This window comes from Pestalotiopsis fici (assembly GCF_000516985.1).
Source record: "Pestalotiopsis fici W106-1 unplaced genomic scaffold PFICI_Scf_6, whole genome shotgun sequence".
NCBI lineage: Eukaryota > Fungi > Ascomycota > Sordariomycetes > Amphisphaeriales > Sporocadaceae > Pestalotiopsis > Pestalotiopsis fici.
Genome location: NW_006917096.1, coordinates 410976 through 432536, shown reverse-complemented (window position 1 = coordinate 432536; position 21561 = coordinate 410976). Strand labels below are relative to the sequence as shown.

Here is a 21561-nt window from a genome sequence, read left to right as displayed (position 1 = left end):
GGTCCATCAATCGGCCGGTCAAATTTGTGTTTTGAATTCTTGACACTGGATGCCAAGAATGGGAGAAGGAACCTCAGATATCCCAGTACGAACGACGTATTCATAAATCATAATTACCCAAGAGACTTTGTCCTCTGCAACAAGCAACACTATTCATTCCGAGTTGTTAGCAGCGGTTTACTATTCATTTCTCTACATTGACAAAATGGCGGATATTCAGGTGCTGCATGCATATCGTCATCTTTACCGTCACGGCCTTCGCGCCATCCAGTTCTCCAAGCCAGCCCGCTTTGTTTTACGAGATCGCCTCAGGGCTGCATTCCGCGAAAAAGGCGCGCAGCTCGACCAGGCCGGTGTAGCAAAGACTCTGCAGTTCTTTGAAGCGGCACAAGGGTCCCGGGGTTTAGAGCACAAAGTTCTGAAAAATCTTCTATTCGTTGCGTTCCACCGTTACGAGGGTAGAGGCATGAAAACGACGACTATTGAGAATTTCAAGTGAGTCGTCTAGACTTGACTAGTCGAGCTACATTTGATCTGACATTTGCTAGGATCCGTCCTTTGAATCGAGAATTCAGAGCAACAGCTTACAAGCACTACGACATGACAATAGCTATGCTAAACAAGTCTATGGGACTTTGTTTGAGAGGATGAACAGGCTCGAGATATCACACCACCACCTTCACGTTGACAACATCATCAACAGTGAGTTATGGACAAAAAACTCAAGGGCCATATCATTGCAGGCTAGCTATCGTATTCTCAACTGTTGTGTGCTGGCTCTTTAGCATTATGAGCTCTCATGTGCCATGGCCAGCCACAAACGAAATTTGGGTCCAGACAGCCGGATCCTTCTCACCACTTCCAGGAGCTCAGGACTCATTTTGGGGGCTCGCCGTCGATGCCTCTGATTTGGATCTTGCTAAGATGTCGGGTTTGCAATGAACTTAGACATTGCCTTCACAAACTTGAGCTTGTCCAACCAAGGTTACTGTTGGTACTGCCAAATACCAACAAGAACGTACTCGAGGCGTGTCGATAGAGGTATCTGACGCGCATAGAATTTCTGAAGAAATTGCAGAGGTTGTCCAATTGATGATGGGGCGGCTCCTTCATTCCAGGAACAGGTATACACATGTGCATTCAGTGCCGGCTCCACGAGTTGCGAGACTGATCGCGTAGAAGCTGCTGACAATGGCGAGCAAGATAGCAGACTTGCCGGATTTGAATTCACTATCTTTTTTAATCTTCTTCTTTCTCATTTACAGTGGGGACAGAAGACTTGTTCACAAGTATTTCTTCGAACATCCCGCAGTAGATCGAAAAACCACCCAGTCTGAAGCTTCATCAAATGGTATTTGATGTCCACTGCGGCTCAGTTTTGAGCTGGACAAAGACTGCCAACAGACGGTGCTTTGAGGCTTGTATCGGATTCCTCGTAGATTGATGTGATGATATACGCGTCGCCTTCCATGTTACTTTGGGAAGACTATTTTGATTCTTTTTTCATGATTACATATGACAAACACCATAATGCAGGGATTCAATGGACTGACATCATCGTGCAAGCACTCTCTTTTGTTTACAAGTCATGGTTAAAGTTGTCCCAAGAAATGTGATAAGTGAACTTATCAGGCTCAAGTTATCTCTACATGTAATTGGTGGAAATGGCAAAATTATGAAGTATCGAATCCTGTATGTTAAGGCATATTGGCAGGCTATAAACTTACGGGAGGAACCACCATCCAGCTGCCCAAAGCGAGTTCGACTTGGAGACGTAAGCTCCTCAACTTTCGTAAAATGATATCAGTAGACGACTGAAGGCTCAATGGCTTGAATATAGTACAGCCGTCTCTGGCAACTCGCGAGACGTACAATACGTCCAGCGAATCCCGTGTCACATTCGGAGTCCTGGCAACTCGATTATGGCACGGATCGACAGTGAAGGATAGACTAAATACCACATATTGAATTACCCAAATTGCACGAACCGCAAGATGGTTCAGTATGCGACAATTAATGGAGAATGAGTCGGTGTTTCTCGAATGGTGCCAATCCCAAGCTTTTACGTATTCATGACTGTATACTCGTCTCATGTGGGTTACGTATGACTGTGGTTAATTTCCAAAAAAGCTCGTGGCCCAATATAGCTGTTGGATGCCTTCATTCTCTCAATGATTCCTGCAGTGCAGAGTGCTCACTTGGGTGAAGCTTCATACACGTGATTGAAATTGATTGCGAAGTCGGAAGAAATCGGTTGATTCATCTACTCATCATTCTCCTGTCTGTTGAGGAAGTCGGGATCCGTGCCGTGAGTTTCAGTCTCTGTGCAGGTAAAAAGAGGCGGCAAATCCGTGTCCCCCAGCCGCCCACCACTGGGAGATGCGCTAGGCCGGTTATAGGGAAAAGCCACTGAGAAGTGGAACGAGTGAGCTGCTGTACTACCGAAGCTTCAGCTCCATTTTTGCATGACCCCCCAGGAGGTGGATATTAGAGCAACTCCAGACGGGCCAGGGGGACAAAGAGGGAGCACCTTTTGGAGCAGCAGAGCAAGCTACTATCAGCACTTGCTAGCGACGAGTGCCAGCAACTAAACCAGAAGAGAAAAACATACGACCCCGCAATTTGGAAGCATCAACCCATCATATCACAAGACTGGCCGGTCCCAACCCAAAAAGTAAGGGAACCAAATTCACCGACCCCCCCAGGACAAACAAGAAGAGCCAAGAGAGAGAACATCTCCCTTCTTTTGATGGCAACGCCCCTGCCGAGACTCGATATCATCACAGTATAGCGACCGCGCTGATGACTCTGGTCTCCTCCCATGGGGCCACTGTCTGAAGCTGCCTGCCCCGCAATACTAGGAGGACGAACATAGGCACACGCCCTGCTTGTCCGATACAGCCAAGAGGAGGCCATGCCGGCTGCTACTGAGGCGGTCGACTTCAATCAACAAGATGTCACAAGGTTCCAGAACCGACCCGCCAGCAGCATGCCTCAATTCAGCAGTGGAAGTAGATCGACAACGACGACGGCGAGCACCTCGGCGTCGACCCAACAACACCAAAACCAACAACAGCAGCAACAACAAGACCAGGACCAACCGAGGCGCTGGATAAAGCGCTACAGGACCCAAGTTTCAGCGAGCTCGGCCAGTGTCCTGTCCACCATTACCGCCTTCCCCCTCGACAGCGTAAAGACTCGACTACAGACATACCCTTACAATGGTTTCTTGCATTGTGTTGGAAAAACGTACCAATCGGAAGGAATCCGAGGCTTCTTTCGAGGTACGCTTCCAATTGACCACCATGTACTCCACATCTTCATTATACACATGTTCTCTACATTACTCTGCATGGTGCATTTCAAGAAGCAGGAAGTGACTCGAAGCTGAATTCATTGCAATGACAGGTGTAACTGCCCCTTTGGCTAGCGTGACGCTCGTACGGACTGTCTCCTTCTCGATATACCAACGTTCCAAGTACATTTATTCGGATTGGATGGGCAAACACATGGGCTTTTGCCCCCTTGAACACGTCAACAAGAATGGCACGTATCCGAACCTGGGAACTATCGCCTGTTTTGGAGCCGCTGGGGCTACTGCCGGTTCAGGTATTACCTTGATCGCATGTGAGTTGCTCGTGCAATCCATAATTGAGATGAAATGTGATCGACATCTGTAATGGTCTCATGACTGACTCTTCTCGTACACGACTAGGTCCCTTCGAGCTCACCAAGATAAGCGCACAAGTATCGGTTCTCATGGCAAACCAGAAGAATGCGGATCCGAAATGCCAGGAAATTGCAATGAGCTACCATAACAAAGGCACCATCATGACTTTACGAAATCTAGTCAAACACAGAGGGCTCTCGGGGATGTACACTGGTCTCAATTTACATCTCTGTAAGTTCAATGGAAGGGTTCATACTGTGAGCTGGCACCTCTGACATCCAACTCTAGTGAGAGATACCCTAGGAACCGGAATTTACTTTGCCACATACGAGAGCGGTAAACAGCTCTTGACTACCTTTAGTGGCACCGACGCACACAAAAACCCCATTGCCGTTTTGATTGCTGGTGGTCTTTGCGGCATTGTATCGTGGGCTCTCATCTGTGAGTATCCCGAGCTTCGGACATTCTTCTGGGTCCGAACTTACCTCACACTAACACCCTAATTCCAGACCCCCTTGACTCGGTCAAGAGCATCTACCAGCGCAACGCATTGATGTACTCAAAGGGCCAAACAGTGCCGATGCCCAAAATCGAGTTCTTCAGAAAGGATATGTATCGAGGACTCGGTGTATCCATGGGCAGATCAGCTGCGGTAAACGCAGTCTTCTTCTCCGCCTTTGAGTTCTTCAAGAAGAAGATTAACAACCTCGAGGATATCGACTAATGAAATACTCGCACACACCTACACACTCACGCATGGCGAATCTCAATGTGGAACCCAAGAGAAATGGGAGACCGAGCGCCTCAAGTCAGCTTGATTATGAACTTCATTTGCATTTATAGGACGAACGCGGCGCAATCAATGGCGCAAATGGAATTGGCGTTTTTCCCTCGAGGTGGCCATATGCTCGCTACTGCAATAACACTCCCAAATTGAGAAACAAAAAATGGGGCTGGATCATGAGGTGTATTCCAGCGAAACGGTTTTTTGGTGGCATGTAGGAACACGAGATCCTTATGAGATCCTGATGAACAAGAGTTTGATGATTCGAGCGGAGGAGATACCAGAACTCTGGCATGAGGGGAGACCACATTCCCCAAAGCAAATGATGCGCCACAAGCAATTGCACAAGCAGTACATGAACAATAAATTTTGCAACAAGAATGTCATTCGAAAGGATATGTGATGAGCAGAAGATATATCGATTTCTCATCATGGCATCAGTCTTCGTCCGTTCCAAGCCAAGTCGATACATGACTAGCCCTGCCCCGGAAGTCCTTTCGGATGCTGTAATGCATGCGTATGATTATTTCCCTGTGTTGTCTATTCCGTACAATCAAAACCCTGATCCGCTTGTCCTTGCGAACGCCAAACAACCAACATAAAGCAAAAAACCCAGGTCCAGATATCGAACGCCGCTCCTGCTTTCTGATGCAGGATACGAAACCTGAAGCCATCGGCGGCATTCCTTTGCTATCATCCTCATGAACCGTGACCTAACCATTTCCTGTACAAAGTTTCCAAGAACATGCCATTTCATGCGCATCAAGGGAGGAGCAACTTTAGTCGCTCTTCAACATGCTCTCCACTAGGTCGCCCAAGGGTCCCCAGTAATCCTTGCCGCTGGCGAGGTGGTGCTCGTCGATGAAGAGGACGTACTGCTTGAAGCTGGTGTTGAGGTGGGGCTCGAGGCCGAGCTCGCGAATGACGGGGTAGTGGTGGCAGTAAATGTGGGCGTAGACGCGGTACATGCGCTTGAAGATTTGGCGGACGAGGCTGGGGAACTGCTTGGGGAAGGGGACGCCGATGCGCGAGGGCAGGACCGCCTCGTTGTCAATGTTGCCTTGCACCCACGACATGAGCTGCTCAATGTAGGCCGGCGCCGGCATCTTGGTCGGTCGCTTGTAGTTTTCATTGTCCTGCCAGAGGTACTCGAACCTACAGGTTGAATCATTGGGTCAGTTTCTTGATCGACATGTCTTTCGATATATATGTCTCGGGCCGATAATAAGGTTCACGTACTCATCTGTGGCCTTCATCTCCGGGCAGCTCTGCGGCGAGCAAAATTCGGTGATGGCACCATACAGCAGGTTGACCTGGTTGTAGAAATCGACCATGTTGACGGCGAGCCACTCGTTCTCATCTTCACCCTCGGGCAGCTTGACTACCTTGCGCAGGGAGCCACCGCCCAATGTCGCCTCGGCATACTGGCGCAGCTGGTAGGATGTGTTGCCCTTGCCGCCAGCGCGGGGCCGGAATTGGTTCCGGGTTCTCTGGTTGCTGTGGCGGGAAAGAGTATCGCGTTAGTTGTTGTTCTTGATCGAGTATATGCGTTTGCTCTGGACGTGAGAAACGAAGGGGAAGATGCATACACTGTCGTTATAAAGGAAGTCATTCTGAGAGCAGTCGTTTGGTCTGTAGTCGCAGGATCTGGATCTGTTTGTCGTTAGCGGGGCACATTGTCAAGGGGGTTTGATGGCGACGCAGCGCAGGCACAAATCTTACTCGAGTAGAAATTGCAATGTACCAATAAAGTGGGAGACGTGTAGTCGAGGTCAAAGGTTGTATATGTGGTTGATTGGTAGCGCGGCTGTCTGTGAGGTTTTGTGTGTTTAGATGGTTCGTCGGGAGGTGCGAGACTCGTCAAAAGTGATAAGGCGCAAATCAAATCAAATTGGTCTGTTTACTGTCCGATTGAATGAGATGCGGCCCCCGTTGCCCAGCACTAAGGTCCAGCAGTGACGTTGCAGGTGCCCCACATCTGGCCCGGCCGCCTGGGGCCCAGTGGGCCATTCAAGGCTTCTTCCCCTGATCTGGAATCTTGTGGTCCCTGAACTTGCCGCCCCAGCCAAGCTGACAGGGGAAGGTCCCGAATGGATCTGGATTCTGTAGGTACAAATGTACTAATGCGAGTTAATCCCAAACTCTGGGGAATAACCAGCCGATCAAAACCAACCGCAAGTTTGCCATTCTCATACCTTATGACAAACTTGACGATAGTCTCACAAAGTAGCTGATATAGGGTCTGAACTACTGAATTATGACTAAACTTGGCCATCCGATTGCCGTCATTCTTCTCACACATCACGCACCAGAAGCCACAATCTTCCACAGTCCCTCTTTCTTCCAAGATGTGGTCCCAAATTGGGAATGAAATCGATACCTGCCCAAAGACGATCATCTTCCATTATAGCGACAGTAGCCTTGAAAGTGGCATTCATCCGCCTTGATGAGTCCTTGAATATCTGACAAGCAACAAAAGATCTCGATTTGATAGCCTTGTGCGCTAGCATCGCAATGTCCATCTGCCTCGAAAGGGTATTATCTATTCCATAGTTCTTCAGGCCATAGTCCAGTCAGGTATATGCCCTCTAAGGCACACAGGAATGCAACAGGATTGAAAATTATTCTCACTGGTCTGATTAGTCGTTATCGGTAGATTTGTGTGACCAAGGGAAAGGGATTGCAAATAGGTTGTTCGGATAGCTTGGCGAGTGATAAATTTACCAAATTCATGTTTCATAGAGTGCTAAATGTTGTACCAACAATTTGCGTGTTTGTGGCACAGATACCTTGAGTAGACTTCCCAGCTGAGTAACATGAGATTTGCACGTCTAATAGTTCGGCTCGACTGCTACAAATTCTTGTCCTAAGTTTCATATAGCTACCGTAATTGCTACGGTGCAAGAAAGGAATACAAATAATGGCTGGATTCACTTCAGATTCAAAACAGCTGTATCCGCTAGGCGGTCTCGAGGTAATATGGATCATGGGCTCCCATCTGTTCCACCTGCTCTATTGAAACTCAAAGTCTGTACTCATGGCGGCATTCGAGGCAAAGAAGTCAGCGAATGATGATTGGCCAATGTCTGTCTGCTCTCCTTCAATAGTTGTATAATATTGCAAAGTTCCCCCGGAAGGCAATGGCGAAGTCTCATAGGTGGTTGTCTGCAGTGTCTGAGAGGCAGACTGAGAATGGTCGGCTGACGATCCTGCTTCTTCGACCCGGCGATCCACTCTTGCTGCGAACCCAACTACGGGCTGATTTGCTGTGATTGTATCAATCTGTACGGACGGCATGATGTCTGATATGAGGTTGCCCTGACCATCGGAAATCGGTGACCGCAAATTCGCCACGGGGCCGGTGAGAGCAGGTGATATCGATGTACTTGAGGATGGTGGAGTTGTGGAAGCATTTCTTCTGAGACCAACCCATTGTTCATAGATTGCATTCAGACCTCTGGCCAAGATTTGTCTTCCTTGCGCCTCTCGCTCCTCCGAAGAGAGCGACCACACGCCGTTGCGATTAAGCTCGTCCATGAGAACGTCGTGTCCGCGATTCGTCCAGTACTCCTGGAATGAATTCATCTCCTCCGTCAGCTCTGATTCCACGTAAGCCGAGGCCGGTCTCGCCGCACCGGGAAATAGGATGCCCCAAATGGTAAACCATTGCTCTTCCTCTCCCAGGTTGCGGTCTGACTTTTTGCTGATGGCTCTGCTTTGCATCGTCGTTATGCCTTCCAAGCGGCTTCCAGGAGTTCTGAAACAGGCCACATTGGATTGCAAGTGTATATCATATCGATCGGTATCTTCGAAGACCTCTAAGCACCTATCACAATACATTTCTGGAGTGTGGCGGCGATGGAGATGCTGCTTGACATCCCGTATGCGTCTCAGGGTCAATTTACAGCATAAGCGATGTTTTTCCCAATCTTGTTTCCAAAACGGACATGCAAGTACTTTCAGGCGGATACCATCTTCTTTCGCTCGTTTTGCAGCCTTTGGCGGTGGGCCGTTGTCAAATCCTTCAGTGAACTCCTGGTCGCTCGGCTTTCTCTTCCCCAAGCTGGACTGAGAATTGCTGCGCGTAGAAAGACTGGAGGCACTTGCTTCTGGCGTAACATATGAATCTCCTCCGTTATGGGAGCGCGTTATAGCCTGGTAGTCTCTCAAGATGTGATCGAGTATGCGCTGCTGGATTGGAGGGAGAGGCCGAGTATCGAAGCACAGTCCAGGGTCAGAGGTATCAGATATCGACAAGAGGTCCGAGTCGGTGGCAACACTATAATACTCTGCCGGGCTACCACTTCCAGAGCTGACTGTGGACATGCTACCGCTCTTCAGGGCTTCTGGGGCCTTCAAATCTTCGATCCAGACTTTGGTACTGCTCTTTGCCAAATGCGATGGACTCAAAGTACCATCCAGTGAGGAAAACGATTGATGTTTATCCAGTTCACCTACCACATCTGCTAATGAATGGTTGTCCATATCTCCGGCTGGAGATGTGCTATTTCTTTCCAGAGGGTTTGATAGTGACTAGGATGGCTCAAAGTTAGTCTTTGTGATTGTTCAATAGAAGCAGTCAGAAGGCGAAATATCAGGATGAAGAGAGTATCATGCAGGTTCCTCCATTGAGGAGGCCAGATAAGTATGGTGCTTCAAGCCATAAACATAATCAAATGAACAAGTACTATGGGGAGAGCAAAAACGGGCCTGTACTTACCCGTACTGGAATTTGTCTCGGGTCCTGGGTAATTTCGCTTTGGGGTCCGCCCCAGTAACTCATGGCAACATAGGGCGATGCAACTTCAGCTTCACTGGTTGGCGCCTTCAAACTCGGTAGCAGCCCTTGACCTGCCGTCGCCGGTGTAGTCGATTCATGTTGCAATACTTTTCTGTCGTGATCATGATTCGAATTCGAATGTTGATGCGGAGCCTTCTTGCTACATCCAAGAATATGTTGTTCGAATAGATCCTTCGCCGTCGGTAAGTAGGACGCAGTGCAGGAGCACAGATATTCCGGCTGCCTGTGGGTCTTTTTACAAAAGCGAATATGCCTGACCAAATTCTCTGCTCGTTGATACTTCGCTCCGCAGAGGCACCGAGAATATGTCTGCTGAGAATTTTGAGACGCCCGGTTCAAGCCAGTATTGATACAGCTATAAAAATGTTAGCATTTTGTCAGATAGAGACTCTCAGCGAATTTTACCTTTTATTGGACGTGCATGTCGACTTGGAACCCGCAGCTGATTGATCAACCGGAGCATATCGGTCGTCACTAATATAGCCACTGTCGACAGAGAAACCAGAGATATTAGTGAGTGATGGGGAGACGTTCCACGTTGTTAAGTTTCCGCCAGCTGGTGTGAATTCGGAATCGAGTGGATGTAAATCCTCAAGTGGATTTGAATCCGGATTCATTTGAGGAAAAGGGTACGTTATCGTGAAATCTTCACCGGAGCACGGAGAAAGAAGATCATATGATGGAATAATAGAAGATTGAGACATTGCGGCAGTTGCGGATGCCACCACTCAGCAGAATGCCTGGGTAGCTTTTGGGGGAGGGGGAGGGGAAGGGGAATGAGAAGCGATAGAGTGCAGGGTCTCGTAGGAATCAAAATCACCGAAAGGATATGTTTTTGTATACTATGCCCGCAGCTGGGACCTTGAAGAAGATCTCATGAAAACAGGGCAATCAGCGACACAAAACTTTTGAAGCTTATCAGCACTAGGCGGCAAGAGCACAGTTGAGGTTTTGTTCTCTCATTGGTCCGAATCCTCCAGCTCTGAGGATCCTTGGAACAAGCGACTGCCACTTCCGATTGGTTCAAAGTCTGGCAATAGATATGAACTGCCATACTGAGTCTCTTTCTTCCCCTCTCGATATAAACCATTAGAAGCTACGTCGCTATTTTCATTGTGGGACGCTCAAGAACCAACAAATGATCTCTCGTGTCGACCTTATATTCGTTGAATGAGTTCGCAGACCGAACACTAAATGTATTTTTCAGTCAACGAACGTAAATACCACTCAGGTGTGATACACTCGGCTTTGATTAAGGACACGCAGGAAGCCATGAATGGATGCATTCGATGAACCATGAAATTTTGCCCTTCAGTTGCGTATTTTCCAGCCAATGAGCACTAACAGCACAACCGTGCTTAACAAAGTTACTTGCTCATGAAACTTCAACTGGGTAAGTGTTTTCTTATGGTCATCACGCCCAAGTGCTATTCTTGCGTTGCGGTAATTCAAATTATACCAAAGGAATCTTATGTGGCCGAAGCAAGTTACTATTTGCAATCTTGCAAGAGCAATCGCTCGCTGTCTTTCAGATATTGCTGCTAGTGGTAATAACACCTACACGCCCTTAATTGGAAGCCACATTAGAAACAAAACCACGAACCGTTCTCCTGCAGTCATATGCTCTTCATGCAGAGTAGATTATATATAGTGCCTATGTGTTTCTCGATCTTCTTTCGTGATGAATCCACCAAAATATCACGCACAACTGCCTATATCCAACGGCACTCCACGAATTCTATCGATATTTTATCAGTCCTGCAGTATTTAAAGATATAGGAAAACATGACACGGTCTTCTTCAGTCCCAACAACCAGAGACACATGGTTAGTGAAAGGCTTCCCACTACAATCATTGGGACATATCTAACAGCTTTTGGAAGCGATACCAAGAGTGGCCATCCATCCACACCACAAGAAAACACTGCATTCTTCCTCAACAACAGCCCTCAGGGGGTCGAACGGCTGGCTTTTATCAAATGCGACACGAGTAACCAAAGCTCAGAAACTCGCCGGGAGCATGCAACTGGAATGTATTTACAAGAATGGCAGGCGAATTGGGATAAGTTGGCTTCCAAGAAGTCGGAATAGAGCTGGGCTTATTATTGCTAAGAGGGCATGATGGGGTCGCCGGCTAGATATCAGATATTCCGGCCTTCTATCCAACTAAATATCTAACCCCGACCCACGCATTTTCTCATGAGACTTCTCAAACTATGACAAGTCATGCTTCCATTAGATGGGAATATGACAGATTGAATTGTAATAAGCTCGGAATATGCTGGTGCTATCCTTGAAATGGGTTGTTGTTATTATGCATAATATCATGATCACGCCTTTGACACTTTAGCTGGCAGAAAAACTCTTGTAAACACTTGTCTGGATAGAGAGAGACAACCACAAAGGCTGAAATCTTGAGAAATTTTCAAACTCTAAAAAGACCGTATATAACATAAACTGAGGCTGTATATAAGGTTGTGTTTTGTGGAACTCGATCATACCCGTATTTCCTAATCAAACAGCAGTCCAGGTAAATGACATATTAAGGCCCCGGAAAATTTACAGTCCAATGAAACTTTTGGTATATTATCATCACCATGTAAAAGAAACACTATTTACCTACACGTTCTTTTTTTCTATGGAATTCCCTGGTCGGTATATCATCTGTCCGAAGCACCACCATAGGCATCCCCGCACAATGGCAAATGATCTCTCGCTAGTGCCAGCGATCGACAGCGTTTCTATCTTTGGTTTGGACGATCCGGTTAAAGTCGCATACCCCTCTTACAATTGGATATAACTACAATAAGAGTATGTCTAATGCTGCAATTATTCAAATTTCCAACAATTTAATCCTATAATTATAATGTAAGGTAACACACGAAAATTGGCGGTACAATTTTCAGCCATGAATCTTTCAATCTGGTTCTCACTATATATCCTACTAGGATGCTGTGACTTTGCCATCGCAGGAAACAAGACTGCCACCAAGATAGACAGGAGAAAGGTTGTTCAGCAATTCAATCCTCGGCGCAACGCTAGCTCGACCTCAACACCGCTCCAAGTCGGCAACGGAAATTTCGCCTTTGGCGTTGATGTGACTGGACTCCAGACCTTTCAGCCGTATGGGGCCCTGTCAACTTGGGGTTGGCATAACTTTAGCTTACCTACGACGCCGGGCCAGACGTCTGTAGATAGTGAGTCTGATCTTTACTGGAGATTGACTGGTGACGCGGATGGCTAATAAGTACCAAAAGATTTTACAGGGCTGGACTGGTGGACTCATGGTCGTTTGGTTAATTACGACCAACCCAATCCGGCTGAGAACGACATTTCGCAATGGCTGATCCAGAACCCCCAGCGAGTGAATCTAGGCAGGGTTGGACTATCTTTCAACGATGGGGTGGTGACCGAGGAGATGCTCGAGGACAGGTCGCAGACGCTGGACCTATGGACTGGCTCAATCCACTCGACCTTTACCTACCAGGGACAGCAAGTCAAGATCGAGACCTGGTCGGATTCGCAGTCTGACACTGTTGGGATCAGCATAGAGTCCTCGCTACTGTCTAACAGGAGTATTGGGGTATTTTTCGATTTTCCCTTACCGACGAGGAACAAATTTGATGCTCCTTTTGTCGGCGTCTTTAATGCCACTGCCAATCACACCACGATTATCACAGCCGGCCAGCGCAATGCCAGCATCCGGCATGACCTAGACAATACCACGTATTTTACTTCGATAGCCTGGAACCAGGATGCCGCAATATCTGGTCCGGTCGATAAAACCCACCGTTACTTGCTCACTCCTAGTGGCAAAAGCGATACGCTGGAATTTTCAGTTACATATTCCCCCGAGGTGGTGAATCAGGTGCCATCACTCTCCGAAATCAGGACTTGCTCGGAGAGTTGGTGGGAAGAGTATTGGACAATGGGAGCTTTCATTGATCTCACAGCATCAACTTCACCTAACGCTACCGAGTTGCAAAAGATCACTATTCTATCACAATACTTGGTCGCAGTAAACTCTGCCTCGTCTAATCCGCCTCAGGGTGCGTTCCTACTCATCTAGTGGCTCATCACACAATCACAACTGACATTGCGAATAGAATCTGGACTTGTAAATAATGGCTGGTACGGTAAATTCCATGTAAGTCTATAGCATGCCCAGCGCCTGTCATCACTTTCCACATTATGCTCATATCCAACAGCTCGAAATGGTCCTTTGGCACAGTCTTCATTTCGCCCGCTGGAACCAGTGGTCTATATACCAACGCAGTCTACCCAACACTTACCAGCGCTTTCTCTCCTCCTCCATCGCACGCGCCGCCGACCAAGGCTACGCCGGCGCCCGCTGGGGCAAGATGACGGACCCGACAGGCCGTTCCGCCCCGGGCGAGATCAACTCGCTGCTGATATGGCAACAACCGCACCCCATGTACTTTGCCGAGGTCGAGTACCGCGCCTCCCCTCCCGCCGACAACAACCAAAGAAGCAGCAGCAACGAGACCCTAACGTCGTGGGACGAGGTCCTCACGGCCACGGCCGACTTCATGGCAAGCTACGCGTGGTGGAACCAGAGCACGGGCGTCTACGACCTGGGACCGCCGCTGTACCCCGTCTCGGAGAACACCAACCCCAACGCCACGGTGAACCCGGCGTTTGAGCTGGCGTACTGGCGGTTCGGACTCGACGTGGCGATCCGGTGGAAGCAGCGCCAGGGGCTCGAGGCGCCGGCCGGCTGGACACACGTCCGCGACCACCTGGCGCCGCTGCCCTTGACGACGCCCGCGCGCGATGCTTATGCAGTCTACGAGGGAATTCCCGACATGTGGCAAAACAATACCACGGTCCAGGACCACCCGGCCATGGCGGGCATTTTCGGTCTCCTCCCGCCTCCTAGCAGTGGACCTCCGCTCAACATGACCATAGTTCAAAACACGCACGATAAAATTGCTAGTCTGTGGGATATTGGGGACTGCTGGGGTTGGGATTTTCCTATGCTGGCTATGAACTCTCTGAGACTGGGGGATATAGACCAGGCTATTGCGTATCTGCTCCATCCTCTATTCGAATTCGACGACGCTGGGTACCCGATTGGCGGAGTGAGAGTTGCGACGCCGTACTTTCCGGGTTCGGGGGGCTTCTTGCTGGCAATGGCCATGATGGCTGGTGGCTGGGATGGGAATGAGGGTTCGCAATTCCCCAGAGAATGGAATGCCAAAGTTGAAGGATTCATGCCGGGGTTGTGAGAATAGAATATAACCTTGAATACTTCATGTCCGAAAAGTCCCTTTCATTACCAAGGCGCGTAGACATCTAGAATCCACTCGGGCTCAACTGACCACTTTGTCCCAGGAACTCCGTCACAGTCAAATTTCTTCTCCAGTACCCAATCCCTAAACCTCTGTCCCCGCAATTCAAAGTCGATTGGTACCGTCGTTTTCCAACCACGCTTTGTGTACAGGCTCCTCGCAGTCTCGTTGCCCTCATATACCAGGAGCCAGACCGCTCTATGGCCTTCCTCCATGACCAGGTTTTCAACTGCCTCCATGAGCTTCCCACCTACTCCACATCCCCTGAACCCCTCCTTGACGTACAGCTTGTTAAGGGTTATACGTGAGGCTTGGTCGTAGGGCCGATGTGGGCATTGGCAGTCTCGAATAATCTGGGCAAAGCCAATCACCTCTTCATTACCGCTGCGCGCGACAAGGGTGGTCCGTAGTTGCTTATCAAGGGCGCGGGCGACTGCGTCCTTACCAAAGGACTTTTCGATAGCGAAGTCTGTAAACCACCGTGGTACTTTGTCGTCGAACTGAAGCGGTAGTGACTCGATGCCGATCTCTGCTATTGCGTCGATATCTGTGTGTCGTGCCTCTTCCACGGTGACGGATTCCACGTCCTTTGTAAGTCGGGCCATCTTTGCGAACTTGTCAAAGCGATAAAATTAGTAATGAAGCAAAGTCGGAACCCGAGTGTTTAGCTTGTAAGAGAAAGCGACAGAGTAACGATGAATTATGGCCAGGGAAGCGGTGGCTTCCTTTTAAGAAGTTGAACTCCAACAGAGTGCGTCCAGCAAGGTAGATTGCTCAGGCCGAATAAACAGAGAAAGCGCAAAGTTTATGCAGGGTCCAAGTCTGTGGGCATGGAAGAAGGGCCGTTTAAACATGACAAGGTGCTCGCGATCAACGTACACATATGAATGTGGTTGCTTGTATTGTATTGGATAAACGTTTGCCCGCCATGTGCTTGAAACTAGACGCACATATCCCATGGCAACACGGGCAAACAGGGTGGAAATAGGACATTTCACAATATTCTGTCCTTGATCATTTCCTTGCCACTTGTTATATCAAGCTCTCTCTCACATCAGAGTCGAGGCATGATGTGTTGCGTTGTTTGGCCCTTTTCCTTTTGTAAGGCAAATCCTAGAGAAGGATCTCGCCCATGTTCTCGCCCTCAAAGCCAAGCGTGGCCAGCTTCTTGAGCTTCTTCTTCTCCTTGACCTTTTCGGCGGCTCTTTTCTCCTTGATCATGTTCTCCACCACTTTCCACTCCTTCTCCTCAAAGCCGGCGGGCATATCGTCGTCCTTGTCAAGATCGATCTCGCCGAGGAGCAGAACGTTTTCGCCGCGCACGAGGAAGATGCCGTGCGTCTTATCAGCGTAGTAGCCCTTGACGGGCGAGTCCTCGGGGGCGTCTTGTAGAGGGGTATATATCCGCTCAACTGTAGATTGGAGGACGAGGTTGGCTAGCGGGGGTTCAAGTGTCAGTTCCTCAATACCCTGACAGTGGCGTCTCCTTTCCATGCTCAAGTTACGTACCAAACTGGTCCCAGCTTCGCAGGATACCAGTCAACTTTCTTCCGTCGCGTAGGCAGATAACCAGCTTCTCTATTTGGAGTTTCCATGTCAGCATAGTTGCCCTTGTTCGGTCGGTGAAGCAACTGTGGTTGGCATACTATCCGTCAAGTCCAACAGCTGGGCGGCAGTGGTAAACATCTGCGGCGGCAGCTGCTGGGGTTGGGGAGGGGGAGGGGCGCGTCCTCCCAGAGCTTGAGTTGGGAATTGGCCTTGGGGCGTTCCCTGCCCAGGCGGCGGCGTGTCGTGTATCGTGAGGTTCTCCATCATGTCATGAAGTCGACGGGGGGTTGCGATGTGCTATGTATGCTAGATGAAAGTGGGTGGCCTGGCCCAATCCATGGAGGAGGCGACTGATGTAGCTTTCGTTTTCTGCGCAACTGATCGCACCTTACAATTGGAAAGCTTGGGCTCAGTCCATTGAAATCTAGAAAGCCTCTGATTTGTTTACTTTTTTCTTTCCTCTTTTGAGAGCTCAAACGGTGATTCGGGCCCAAAACGTCACCAGCTCAGCAGCATAGGCGCATATGACTTACCTTCGCCGTGCGCCGGAAGAAACTTGACGCGATTGCGGTGGGATGCCGCGATTTCCAAAAGGTTCACATGCAGGTTGGGCAGGTTCCGTTCTCAGGTTCCCCGCTACTAGTCGCCAAATTGACTGGAACTACTGGTGACAGTGTGGCAGCACCTAGCGAAAACAACTTTAGACACTGTGATCAGTACGTATTGGAAACAGGTCAGTCTCAATTGTTACACTTACACTTTGGCAAACTGCGAATCGATTCCAAAAAAGTCAATAGCTTGATTTCATTTCAATAAAGACAAGCAACACAATTACAATTCGACATATCAGATCTCGACCTCATTCAAACCGGCTCCCACCGAAGCCGTGATGGCTCACCAAGACTTTCCAGCTTGACTTATTTGACACCTACTCTTCATGAGTGCTAACTTTTATTACAATCATAACATGAGACTCGTCCGCGATTCCGCTCGAGGAGCTCCTTCTAATCTCGGGAAGTCTTTTCAACTTGTCCTGAGAAACCATCGGCTCTCGTCAGGCAGCTCCAGATAATCTCTGGAGCCAAACTTTATATCATCTGGAACGAATACAATGGTACCTAATAGTTTCAGCAGAATGAGGAATTTCCAGGTCGAGAGAGCTCAATGGCAAGTCCGGCTAATTGAGAATCCGGGCTGATGTCCTGATGGTGACTGTTTGATCGTCGTCCAGACCCCTCCCCACATGTACTATATCTCATGTAAGCTTTTTTTGGTATGGAGGATCTGTAACCAACCTCCAGCGCCCCCGTAACGAATAACTCACTTCAACTCTCACTCCTGCTCCTTTGATGCCTGGGGGACTTGCTGCGTCCCATTCCAACCCTTGCCACATCACCGTCTGGTCTTCGTCTGAAGACATCGAATCTTGCTTGCAGTCCGATCCAGGTCGGCCACTTGCATGATCGAAATGTCGGTCTGGACGGCCTCGGCAACAGTCTCATGTCTGCATTCGGGTCCGCAGTATCCATTTGCAAAGCTCAATCAGCTAGGCGAGAGATATAGCTCGTAACAACACATACGACGTCATGTTCCGTTCTGCATCTTTTCGCATCAAGTCGTCTGTTTCTTGCCAGAGAAACGACACATTCCAACACACCAAACTTATGTTTCTTCGACTATGGTTCTTTGTATTTAGGATAATTTGTAGTGTTTACCCAGGACAATCTCATGAAATCCGGATGACCAAGTTGGTCTCTACCGATGTCGATCATGGGCGTTTCGCAGCGACTCATTTGCATGGAAAGCCAAGAGCCTTTGCCTGCATTCCCACGGTTACAAGCCGGACTCCGGGCAAGGCTTGCTGCAAGGGCAAGTTACCTGATTGGGCCATGTTCACAATGCAGAAGAGACCACGGTCATGCCTGCTTAGACTGCAATGTGACTATTGCTCATCGACTGATACTGGTCGTTGCATTCCTCTCTGTGGGTTTCTTTTCGAAGATCATACGGACCGTCTTGAATGCAACCACTCCTGATCAAATGGCAAGATCAGACGGTCGGGTGCATATCTCGTCCCCGGTCGAGCTTGCGGCCGTGCGAGCTTCACACCCCAGTTCCCGGGTCTGCAATCCGGCAGGGGTGTGATTCGATGTCACGGACCTTGACCGTTTATGTTTTTTTGTCATCAATGAAGCTGCTGTTTACGCATGAAAGTTCGTGGTTGGGAGGGGGTTGTACCCACGAACTTGAACATGTTTTGGCAGTGGGCAGCTGACACAGCATATGATGGTGAGCTCGTCTATCGAACCGGTCTCCTTTGCTCCGGGTGGGCTTTCTTTTCCTCTCTCTCTTCTCCTAGTCTCACTACATCTGCCATGTGCATTCCGTCCGAAGTGTCTTCTTAAGACTTTCGTGACAATTCAAACTTTGTTTGCCCCATGAAGTATGGATAATGAATGATGAAAAAGAGCCGGCTCTTCTATTACTCCCTGTTGACGGGGTTGGCAACGACTGGGTCGTTGGCACACAATATAATCGATAATCGGAGCAATTCTGGTTTCCAAGATGCGGGAGACGGCCTCCAGGTAGCCAGGACGGTGCTGTGGGAAAAGGTTGAATATGTTGTCGTGGCGAGGGAGGCAACCCCGAGGAGGAATATACTGGAGAGGGTGGTGCCAGAACCTACCGCAGCATTAGAGGGTGCGGCCGTGGTCTTGAGGTCTCCAGCGCCGACAGCTGCTCCTCGAAAACGACAAGATGACGGCCAGATTCAAGCATTATCCGGACAAATACAACAGCTCTCCATCTCCTTCTCGTCAGCATCGTCCGCAAGCCAGTCCATCTCGCAATCGGCTCAACAAGTTCAACAATCCGCCGACCAAGCGTCTCGGGAAAACAGCCAAGCACTGTCGCGGACACAATCATCGGCATCCAGCGCCGTCTCGCAAGCCAGCCAGCAGGCCAATGATCGGATCAACCAGGCAAGCTCTTCGATGAGCAGTCAGATTTCTCGCAACCTGGCGAGCGTGCAATCGAGCGCGAGTAGTGCCGTCAGCGTCGCTCAAGCCTCGGCCAGCGCAAGCATGGCCAGCGCCGTCAATGTCGCCATGAGCCAGCTTCAAGCAGCTAGAGCTGAGGCGACTGCCGTGAGGGTAGGAGACATTTCACAAATCCTCAACTGCGCGAGTTATGCTAACTGACTTTATCCAGAGCGACGCAAACAATTTTGCCGATCAGGTTCAGAAAAATGCAATCTCAACAACAAACCTGGCCATCATTGTGGCCGTATCTGTGAGTGGTGCCGTTGTGCTCACTTCCATCATTGTCTGCATCTTTTTGCGATACCGGCGCAGGAAGAGAGAAGCTCGCGACGGCGCATCTCTGCGGCAGGATGAGAAAGAGTATGACAAGCCAATTGCTGTCCGCGGCTCCGTCGGCGGATCAAGATTCAACCCCTTTGGAAGTGGCAGTTCTGCCAGGGACAAGTTCAAGTTACCCAACTTCAGCCCGCCCTCGGCTAGAAAAGATGAACCGCTCAATTTTGGATTTGCCATGAGCGATTACAGCGATTTGAAAGAGGCACCAGTGATCCAAGAGGTGCCCAGGGAAAAACCTGCCGCCTTCCGCCTGCAAAAACCGCCCAATGTCAAGAGCGCCGAGGCTGTGCGGGTGATTCGGGTGAACAGCAAGAAAGGCAAGGAGCCCATGACTGCAGATGACGCAGATCAAAGCACAGACATGCCCGCCCCAAATCCAACAGAGCCCAATCTGCAGAGGAGCAAGTCACAGGTAGCCAGAAAGCCAGTTGGAACTGTTGTTGCTGCTGTTGCCGCCGCCTCTGCTCCCAATTCCACCCCTACTCCTGCCCCAGTTCCTTCTGCCACCACGGATGAGTGGCCAAGTGTGATGAAGGAAACGACAAAAGAGCCCCCAGCGTCAGCGACAAGGGACAGCACACGCGATACCTTCATGTCTGAGAATGGCGCCAGAACGCGGGCAAGCAGTCGCTATACCATGTTGTTGATCGCCTCGTCAGAAGGTCCGCCAAAGTCGGCAAGAGATAGCAGACGCAACACAATGGCCCCTCAGCCCATTGCCGAGAGCGACGAGCCCGGGTGGAGACCCCCGAGCAACCGGACCTCTCGCGCGGCCTCGACCAAATCGGTCAACACCACGGCCCAGCGCCTGGCGTTCCGGGACTCGGGGGATCCGATCCCGGAGCCCGACGACACGGGATTCAAGCAACCCCGGGGCGGCTTCAGCATGGCCAGCGTTAGCAGTCTGATGCGCAGCGACAGTTATGCCGCCGGGGGTGGCCTAGGCCCCGCGGGTGCTGCTGCAATGGACGGCCGGCAGCCGACCATGCCCAAGCTGCTGCCCAAGGGGCCGAGACCGGGACCGAGCTTTGCGGCGTTTCCGACCGTGAGGAACGGACCGCCGAGCGGTATTCTCAATCGGCCGCGGCCGGCGCTGGTGGGTAAGATTCGAGAGGACGCTGAGCGGAGGGCTAGGGATAAGCAGGCTCAGAGGTAGTACGAAAGTAGGAATTATATTGTTTTTTTATGCAGAGCCTTGAGCGTTGGGGCGGTTACATCGTTTGATACCACTGCGCACGAGTATAATCTTAGATAATATACGACTCGTCCCCAAATTCTGCTAAATATCATGAACTTTCAATCAAAGGAGAAGAATCATGTGACACGAGGCATCAAGTTCAAGACAAGACATGAGCAGGATAGCGCAAGAAATCTGAGCATTTTTCTCAAATTTGCGCAATCCTCATAGCAAGATGACTTCACAAATCAAAGACAAATCATCTCCAAGTCATCATGAACTAACTCAGCAAGTGAGTCGCTTTTGATTTCATATCCCGTAGAACTGACCAAAAAGATATATCCATGCATAACGCAGAAAATCAAACAATTAGGTAACCATAGCATAAGAGCCAAGTCATGGACCAGGGAGGGTCAATCCAAGGCTTGCTTCCCTTTCACGTCGCAGCAACCAACCGGCTTTCAAGCCACACAGGCAAACAGGTTTGTCAGGGGTTTTCATAGTTCCCCATAGTAATTGTGCCGATCTTTGTGGCGCGTGCGCCTTTTTTCTTTAGTGCGAGGTGAACGCGAATCGCCGAGTCTTGACCGCGATCGTAAATGCGCTTCCCGATTGTCGAGCTAGGACAGACAGCACGAGTGGTAATAAGACAGCTGAAACAAACCATGGGCGAAAAGACACATCACATTCAATTGAGAGTCGCTGTCAACTTGTCGCCAATCTTGCTTGCACAAAAAAAAGTCAAATTGCTGCCAATGCGTATATCCAATGCTCCCAACCTGAAAGCTTGAACTCCAGCAGACCCAACCTAGTGCACATCGTGACATGAAAAAGAGGAGATTTTTCGAGGGGGGGGGGAATAAAATATATGCGGGTTTTGAAGTCGCACCAAC

The 21561-nt window shown here is 49.5% G+C and overlaps 8 protein-coding genes across 8 annotated transcripts; 4 read left to right on the top strand and 4 right to left on the bottom strand.

Annotated features, from left to right (window-relative positions):
• Nucleotides 1–205: 205 nt before the first annotated feature.
• Nucleotides 206–651, top strand: PFICI_08614 (uncharacterized protein; the record flags this gene model as incomplete). Its single annotated transcript, XM_007837195.1, has 2 exons — nucleotides 206–495; nucleotides 549–651. The coding sequence occupies 2 exons, from the start codon at nucleotides 206–208 to the stop codon at nucleotides 649–651; spliced, it is 393 nt and encodes a 130-aa protein (XP_007835386.1).
• Nucleotides 652–2914: 2263 nt separating this feature from the next.
• On the top strand, nucleotides 2915–4394 carry PFICI_08613 (uncharacterized protein; the record flags this gene model as incomplete). Its single annotated transcript, XM_007837194.1, has 5 exons — nucleotides 2915–3284; nucleotides 3409–3627; nucleotides 3716–3901; nucleotides 3959–4111; nucleotides 4180–4394. The coding sequence occupies 5 exons, from the start codon at nucleotides 2915–2917 to the stop codon at nucleotides 4392–4394; spliced, it is 1143 nt and encodes a 380-aa protein (XP_007835385.1).
• An 839-nt stretch (nucleotides 4395–5233) lies between these two features.
• Nucleotides 5234–6066, bottom strand: PFICI_08612 (putative maintenance of ploidy protein mob1; the record flags this gene model as incomplete). The annotated part of the gene is made up of 3 exons (XM_007837193.1): nucleotides 5234–5609; nucleotides 5694–5951; nucleotides 6044–6066. 3 exons carry the CDS (start codon nucleotides 6064–6066, stop codon nucleotides 5234–5236), a joined length of 657 nt encoding a protein of 218 aa, XP_007835384.1.
• Nucleotides 6067–7466: 1400 nt separating this feature from the next.
• PFICI_08611 (uncharacterized protein) lies at nucleotides 7467–8939 on the bottom strand (the record flags this gene model as incomplete). The annotated part of the gene is made up of 1 exon (XM_007837192.1): nucleotides 7467–8939. One exon carries the CDS (start codon nucleotides 8937–8939, stop codon nucleotides 7467–7469), a length of 1473 nt encoding a protein of 490 aa, XP_007835383.1.
• Nucleotides 8940–12162: 3223 nt separating this feature from the next.
• Nucleotides 12163–14503, top strand: PFICI_08610 (uncharacterized protein; the record flags this gene model as incomplete). The annotated part of the gene is made up of 4 exons (XM_007837191.1): nucleotides 12163–12451; nucleotides 12512–13303; nucleotides 13361–13401; nucleotides 13463–14503. The coding sequence occupies 4 exons, from the start codon at nucleotides 12163–12165 to the stop codon at nucleotides 14501–14503; spliced, it is 2163 nt and encodes a 720-aa protein (XP_007835382.1).
• A 47-nt stretch (nucleotides 14504–14550) lies between these two features.
• PFICI_08609 (uncharacterized protein) lies at nucleotides 14551–15171 on the bottom strand (the record flags this gene model as incomplete). The annotated part of the gene is made up of 1 exon (XM_007837190.1): nucleotides 14551–15171. The coding sequence occupies one exon, from the start codon at nucleotides 15169–15171 to the stop codon at nucleotides 14551–14553; it is 621 nt and encodes a 206-aa protein (XP_007835381.1).
• Nucleotides 15172–15679: 508 nt separating this feature from the next.
• PFICI_08608 (uncharacterized protein) lies at nucleotides 15680–16378 on the bottom strand (the record flags this gene model as incomplete). The annotated part of the gene is made up of 3 exons (XM_007837189.1): nucleotides 15680–16002; nucleotides 16076–16144; nucleotides 16213–16378. 3 exons carry the CDS (start codon nucleotides 16376–16378, stop codon nucleotides 15680–15682), a joined length of 558 nt encoding a protein of 185 aa, XP_007835380.1.
• Nucleotides 16379–18573: 2195 nt separating this feature from the next.
• Nucleotides 18574–20647, top strand: PFICI_08607 (uncharacterized protein; the record flags this gene model as incomplete). The annotated part of the gene is made up of 2 exons (XM_007837188.1): nucleotides 18574–19266; nucleotides 19325–20647. The coding sequence occupies 2 exons, from the start codon at nucleotides 18574–18576 to the stop codon at nucleotides 20645–20647; spliced, it is 2016 nt and encodes a 671-aa protein (XP_007835379.1).
• Between the last annotated feature and the right edge of the window lie 914 nt (nucleotides 20648–21561).